The sequence below is a fragment of the Rana temporaria genome, chromosome 1 (assembly GCF_905171775.1).
Source record: "Rana temporaria chromosome 1, aRanTem1.1, whole genome shotgun sequence".
Taxonomy (NCBI): Eukaryota; Metazoa; Chordata; class Amphibia; order Anura; family Ranidae; genus Rana; species Rana temporaria.
In genome coordinates, this window is record NC_053489.1 from 590,766,144 (window position 1) to 590,773,831 (window position 7,688).

The window sequence follows — 7,688 nt, forward strand, 5'->3', positions numbered from 1 at the left end:
TGAGTAGTACTCCCTGATGATCCCTGACACTTGCAGTCGCAATGCTCTTTATACTGTCCTACTGAATACGGCAAGATTCTTTTAAACATCTCTGGGCTCCTGGCGAGAGGTGGTGACCACAATTGGAGTGCTTTCACACTGAAAGCACCAGGGCGTTGGCGGTAAAGCGACACATTTATAGCGGCGCTTTACCGTTATTTTTTCGCCCGCTAGCGGGACACTTTTAACCCCCGCTAGCGAACGGAAAAGGGTTAAAAGCGCCCGCAAAGCCAGCCGTACCCATTGATTTCAATGGGCAGAGGTGCTTTAAGAGCGGTGTATTCAGCGCTGAAAATAAGTTGCTGGCAGGACTATTTTTTGAGGCCCTGCCAGTGCAGCACCCCAAGTGTGAAAGCACTCGGGCCTTCACACTGGGTTTGCAGTTGAGGCTTTTTTCAGGCGCTTTACAGGAGGTATTTTTAGCGCTAAAGCGCCTGAAAACCGCCTCCAGTGTGAAAGGGGTCTTAATGGAGCCTATAGTACCTATACTGAATTCAACACAAAGACCTGTTTACTGGGTTATTTTAATAAAGAGTTACTCCCAAGGGAAACTTTAATACCAATTGGTAGATTACTGTTTATAGCTCGCAAGCGAATTGCCAGAACATGTATGTCCCCCAGTATACCATGATTTGAGGACTGGTGTTCTCAGGTAAATGATACAATACTAATGGAACAACAGGTTTATCGGAAGAGGGGTACACCAGATATATTGGTTAAGCTGTGGGGACCTTGGCTAACAGCACAAGAACTGTTTTGATATAATGTTGGTATGTTGTATAACTGTAAAAATTTTTAATAAAGATTGAAAAAAAAAATATCTCTGGGCCCACATTGCAAATACATTAAGGTAGCAAATTTATATCATGAAATGTAATTACAGAAAAACTAGAAAACGTCATAGATCAGCACTATACCCAGGCAACCGATAAGCAATAAATGTTAATTTTGATTTCTCTTATTAAATTTGTTTTACTTGTTAAATAAGTTATTATGGCACCTATTATAATACCAAACAAAATGGCAAATATAGGGTCAGGAGTATATGGACGATTCCATCACTACTGGGTGGCATCAGTCATGAGGTTTAGATCAATGACTTGCATTAGGACTGTGGAAAAATCCTATTTTTTTCAGGTCCACCATTTACAAGGCGAGATGATCTTCAAACAGCCGCAAGTCGTATGATGATGAGCAAATGCAACGTGCTTCACATGCATTTCAGATCTGTCCGAGATGCTTCTGAGATTATTCACAGTTCCATCTAACCTGCATTTGATTACCGTACTAAAGCTGCTTCATGCTGCTTTTGCATCCCCAAAGGCTTCTATAGAGTGAAAGTTTTTTCTAATACAAAAGAAATTTCATTGGCACAGGCTCTTATTGTGCCAACAATTATCCTTGATCAATAGAGATTATTCTCATCACTTACCAATCCACTTGCATTCTGCAACTATGATAGAAGGGTATTTCTACTCTATGGGGTTGATTTACTAAATCATTTACATGGAGGACAGGGCAACTGGAAGTTTACATAAGATATCTAGGAAGAAAGGAGGAGGTGCAGCTCACAGGAAGGGACAAGGACACTGCCTTCCTGGCAAGATCAACAGGTATTTTCTGTATTTGCTGAAAATGTTCTTAGCTTGGGGAAAAAAATGAAAATAAATTCAGCCATTACATCTGAGGACTAATAAACTGAAAAATCTTGCATTTTTGAGTTTAGTTTCTTAAGTGTTGGGTCACACTTGTGCGATGCAAGAACCCTGCAAATCCAGTGCGGGTTCCAGCAATGCACCTGAATTGCACAATGGTTCACACGAGATCTGTGAACCACTGGGGGTGTCAATGTAAAGTTAACGACACCCCCAGATTTGTCCACAGATTGCAGTGCAAACTGTCAAAATTGTGCAGGCATCGGATCGCAAAAGTGTGCACACCCATGCGATCCGATTCCAGTGCGGACCAAAAAAAAAAAAAACAAACGGGTCCTGCACCAAGTGTGAACTGGGCCTTAAAAGGAGAAAGACATAACTTTTCTTCTGGCGAAAATACTTCAAAGTATGCATTGGTCATTATTGGGGGGGGGGGGGGGGACTAGGACCTTGCAATAATAATAAAAAAGTATTACAAACCCACTGTACATGTCCTGACATCTGAACATAAAGAAAATATATTAATGGAAAAAAAATCTAAATATTTATTTTGGAAAACCACAATAGCAGACTTTATCAGCAAATTAAATCTGGAAATCAAAGTAAACTTGTCATGAAAGAGTGACCACCTCCTTTACAAAGCAGTTGGATGGCTGTTGTGCCAACTATAGCTACTGTAGATTTTGAATAAGCAACACAAAATAAAACAGATGAGGAACTCAAATTTCCTTACAGCAACACAATACTTGTTCTAGGTTGATGACAGTGTAATTAAAGTGGTTATAAATGTTTAGGGTTTTATACCTTTAGGCATTCTATGCACGAGGTTTAAAAAAAAACTTATTTTAAACAGCAGTGTCCCCAAGACCCTCTAAAACTTACCTAAGCCCCATCTCAATCCAGCGTGGTGCACGAGAGCCTCGGCTCTCCCGAGTCTCTCCCTCCTCATTGGAGGAGACAGCAGCAGTAGCTATTGGCTACTGTCAATCACAGCCAGTGAGCCAATGAGGAGAGCAGGGGCATGTGGAAATGGACATGTGGAGCAGCAGCTCAGGAGTGAGCCTGCGCGCTCCTGAGCCAGCACTAGGCAGGAGGGAGGGGCCTGGAGCATCATTGGGGGACCCAAGAGGAGGGGAATCAGGGCTGCTTTGTGAAAAACCACTGCAAAGAGCAGGTAAATATGACATGTCATGTATTTTATGTTTAACCACTACCCGACGGCCGTACGACTTTATACGGCCGCAGGGTGGTTCTAATTCTCCAACTGGCCATGTTTTTACGGCCTGCGCGCGCATTCAGCGGTTGCGCGCCGCATCGCTGGGATGCCGATGCGAGTGCCTAGCAGCCGTGATGTCCGCCAGGCACTCGGGATCGGCGGCTACAGGGACAAGACGTGGAGCTCTGTGTGTAAACACAGAGATCCACGTCCTGTCAGGGGAGAGAGGAGACCGATGCTGTGTCCCTTGTACATAGGGACACAGATCGGTCACCTCCCCCCCGTCACCCCCCCTCCACACACAGTTAGAACACAATTCAGGGTACACATTTAACCCCTTCCTCACCCCCTAGTGTTAACCCCTTCAATGCCAGTCACATTTATACAGTAATTAGTGCATATTTATAGCACTGCTCGCTGTATAAATGTGAATGGCGCCAAAAATGTGTCAAAAGTGTCCGCCATAATGTCGCAGTCACGAAAAAAATGCTGATCGCCGCCATTAGTAGTAAAAAAAAATAATAATAATTCTGTCCCTTATTTTGTAAGCGCAATAACTTTTGCGCAAACCAGGCGCTTCTTGCGATTTTTTTAATTTTATTTTTTTTACCAAAAATATGTAGAAGAATACGTATCTCCTAGACTGAGAATTTTTTTTTTTTTTTTTTTAAATTGGGCTATTTATTACAGCAACAAGTAAAAAGGTGTTTTTTTTTTGTTTTGTTTTTCAAAAATTGTCGCTCTATTTTTGTTTATAGCGCAAAAAATAAAAACCGCAGAGGTGATCAAATACCACCAAAAGAAAGCTCTATTTGTGGGGAAAAAAGGACGTCAATTTTGTTTGGGAGCCATGTCGCATGACCGCGCAATTGTCAGTTAAAGTGACGCAGTGCCACAAGCTGAAATTTCACCTGGTCAGGAAGGGGTATATGTGCCCAGTAAGGAAGTGGTTAAACACAGAACCTTTAAAATCACTTTAAACCAGAAATAGCAAGACAACTAGAATTTTCCGAAATCAGCAACTACTACAGTGATTTTCAGGGATCGGTCAGGTATAAGGTACAAGCTCGACCAATGAAAATATGCATCAAAATGTATACCTAAACTCCAGTTATAAAGTGAGGAGTGCAACCCTTTGTAGCCCACTCATGTACAGACACCAACAAACAGTATTTCCCCTTTTTCCTTGGTATAGACAGACAGCATAGAGACCTACCGTTTTTTCTCAAAGTCAGAGGTGCTATTTTCTGCTACAGGAGCCAGAAACTTTAGGAAATTTGGCACAGAGGAGGAAGACTGAAGTTTCTTGCGTAGAGAGGAAGAACGGTAGAAAAGGCTGAGAGCATAGTTCAGATGAAGGAAAAGCAAGAAAAGAAATAGAAATGAAAAAAGGATCAGATATGACCAGTTGTAAAATCCAACCCACCCACAGCCCCATTGTACCGGACCCCAATCAGCATTCTCCCCATGTTAGCAGAGGCTGCCTGTCTATTACTTCCCATTATCATTACAAAACTGCTTTAAAGAGACCCTGTCACCTTATCATTCAACAAACTTACTATAAGATTATATGTGAAAGGGTGTTGTTGGAAGCCAACATCTTGGATGTGAGGTCAGCATCCCCAGCAGACTCAGGGATGTCATTTAAGGGACACGCTATAGTTTTCCTCTCTCACCTGCTACATTAAAGGTTATGTAATAAGGCAAAGGGAGTAGTGAAGGATCTGGGGTCAGCACAGAGTAATTAGACACTCCCAGAAGATAAGGCTGCAACAGGCAACAAGTCAAAGGGCTGTGCTAGCCAATTAAAGCCAGCCATAGACAGTTTGACTCTCATACCAGTTTAGCCATTGAGATTCAAACCATGTATGGGCAGGCTAAATGTACCAAGTTGATTGATCGATCGAATTGTGTACAACCAGCCTGCTGGACTTGCTTTTGATTATTTCTAGCGGCTGCTATAACGTTTTTTTTCCTGGCAGGAATGTCTTGGCAAGAGGGATTCCTCTATCAGCATTGTCTGTGTTGATGGGTGAATCGTGCAAATTTCTTTCCTGCAACCTGTGGTTGCAGGAAAGATATTTGCACAGTCTATGGCCAGCCTTACTCTACTGATGTAGTCAAATATTCTAGCAAGGTTAGAGGCAGATTTCAAGGAGAAAGAGCAGGAAGGAAGGAAAAACACTGCCAGTAAGCATTTAAAATACTTGATTTGTCTGTTAGCTGTTGTCATTCGAAGAACTCGTAGCCTACATGAAGTGAGCCTAGAACAAAATAAGAATTGGAGCATCCACTAAATGGGAAGAAAAAAATGTCAAAAAAGTGTTTTAATTTTGAAATGATAATCTGGGTAAATCTGGGATGTAAAATAAAGAGGCGCATACAGGATCGCAATGTCCTTTCCCAATACAGTATTTTTGGGAGGATTTGCCACATTTTAATAATAGATTTGGTCAGTAAGAAAATATATTGTTTCAGCAACACTGCAAGAATTATTCAAACAATAATTGTTTTTTTTTTTTTAATAAAATTAACACAAACCACACACACACACACACACACACACACACACACACACACACACACACACACACACACACACACACACACACACACTGTATAAACCCAACACACTAATCTTCCTGCCCATCATTTGCTCATGAAATGTTTTATTTATTTTCGTATATAAACAAACAAGGATTTTAGGTGTATTCCTAATTTTGTGTCTCTTCTGATCTTGGATAAGCCCTTACTCAAAAAAAGATAAAAGTGACAAAGACTGACCACCAGCTGTGCTACTGTTAATATAATAGACCATCCCAAAATAATTACAGGTTGTTAACATACCAAAAACAGAGAGTGAACGCACCACAAACCACATTTGCATGCACTTCAAGCGGTTTCCCAAAGTTTTACACAAATTTCACACCAAACCTAAATAATTTCAAGCCATCAATCATGATCAGTTTCTACCATGTGATAGTTAAATACACCTCCAATACCTGTACAAACCAAGCATACATGCAGAGATTTCACATGGAAAAAGACTCGTTGCATGCAGAACAAATCAGATGAACACGCATCTCTGCTCACCTCTTCTGTGTGCCCGCTGCCAAGGGCTCGCCACCAGAGCTGTGCCTCAGCTTCCTGAGGATTAGGGGGGACGAGGTTGCAGTGGTAGGAGGAGAAGGCACAGCAGCTTGCTCACACGGTGCTGTACTGCTCTCAGGCACGCCTGGGTCTGTGCTGGAACTAGACACCAGCATTCCAGCCAACCAGAGAGGGGAGGGGGGAGAAGACACATTTCAGCAGAGGTAGGAATTACACCGCAGGTGAACAGATGGAAGTCTTCGTAAAAGAAGACGCATTTGTTTGCATGGACAGAATTTTATGCACCCATCCAACATTCACACACATCCTCTAGGAACAGACCCTCCTTTCCCACCCAACTAAAATAAAAAGGCATTATGTATTATACAGGGATTAGTATACAGTACTGCTTACATGGCACTGGTGTACGGCAGAGAAGAGCGACCTAAACTCTTGGGCATAGCTTGTTCTTCTACAATATTTTCTGGTTCTCACCATTACCATAGCCTGCAGGTGGTGATCGCAGGAGCTAGGCTAAAGCCACAAGTGGTAGATGCCAACAGGCCGGGTTCAAGGTGAACCTAGGGGTAGATTTACTAAACCTGGTGCACTCAGAATCTGGTGCAGTCATGCATGGTAGAGAAACGGCTTCTAACTTCAGTTTTTTAAATAAAGTGGATGTAAACCCCCCCATACACCCAGTGAAGTTAACAGCCACAGATGATACACAGGGATGAACCAAATCTCCCTACATAGGTTTTACATGTATATCTGCTGTTATCACGTGTATATACCGTTTAGAGTGTTCAGATCGTGTTAGGAAATGTTCTCTTCCTGTTTAACACAGAGTGTGATGTCTGGGCATACAGCCAAGATAACTAAAATTTCTGATTGGAGGAGAGGCACACACCCCCTCACCACTCTACTCCACCTCTCACATGTGTTTTGTAACAGGGCCAGCTCCCTACTAATCTATTTATAGCAACCTCCCCACAAAAATTTCAGGCTGCTTTTATCTGTGTCGTCCAAGAATTTTTCTGGAGTTATCAGGCTGATTACAGAGGAATGGGTTAGGAGAGAGCTACAGGACTTAGCTCTCTGAGGAGAGATAATAACACTGCAGATATATGTGCCCAGTTCAAATTGTATGAATTTAAGCTTGAACAATAAAACCTGGAAGCTGATTAATTAGTTACACCAGGTTTTGCACTCTTCGGTTTTAGTACTAGGGTTTCAGTTCACCAACTAGTAGCGTTTTGATCCTCACCTGTCAATTATAAGGGGGAGGGAAGGAAATCTGGCATTTTGTTTAATGGAGGGAGGCATGCCAAGCTTGCAACATTCTAGATAATGTAGGGGGGTGCAGTGGTAAGGAGGCCGACTGTCAGAAAGATGCAGTGTTGGGAAGAAACACAATCTTTTGTTCTCTGTAGATTTACACGGAGCACTCCGGCAATCTAGTTTTTAAAGTTTGGTCAGAAATAGCCAGCAATATATAAATTGTAAATTAAAATGCCAAACTCTTCCCCAAACAGAACTGACCCAATACAGGTCTGGGCCAAATATACTGTAAAGCTGGCCATAGATGAAGCAATTTTCTTTCCTGCAAAATAGCTCAATTTCTCCATCAACAGTATTGATGGGGCAATCCCTCCCACAGAGCAATTGGGTTCACCCGGCGAGAACAG

General features: G+C 42.2%; 1 protein-coding gene across 7 annotated transcripts in view; it reads right to left on the reverse strand.

Moving 5' to 3' along the window:
- TBC1D1 (TBC1 domain family member 1) overlaps positions 1 to 7,688 on the reverse strand; it is a 294,417-nt gene that overhangs the window by 95,059 nt on the left and 191,670 nt on the right. For 4 of the 7 annotated variants that reach the window (XM_040335136.1, XM_040335137.1, XM_040335141.1 and 1 more), the window contains 2 exons: positions 6,004 to 6,162; positions 4,127 to 4,246 (listed from right to left, as the gene is read on the reverse strand). The exons of 1 other annotated variant lie outside the window; for it this stretch is intronic. In XM_040335136.1, coding sequence (XP_040191070.1) covers positions 4,127 to 4,246; positions 6,004 to 6,162 — 279 coding nt within the window. The remainder of the gene's footprint in view (positions 1 to 4,126; positions 4,247 to 6,003; positions 6,163 to 7,688) is intronic. 2 more of the 7 variants (XM_040335139.1, XM_040335138.1) reach the window with 2 other exon arrangements.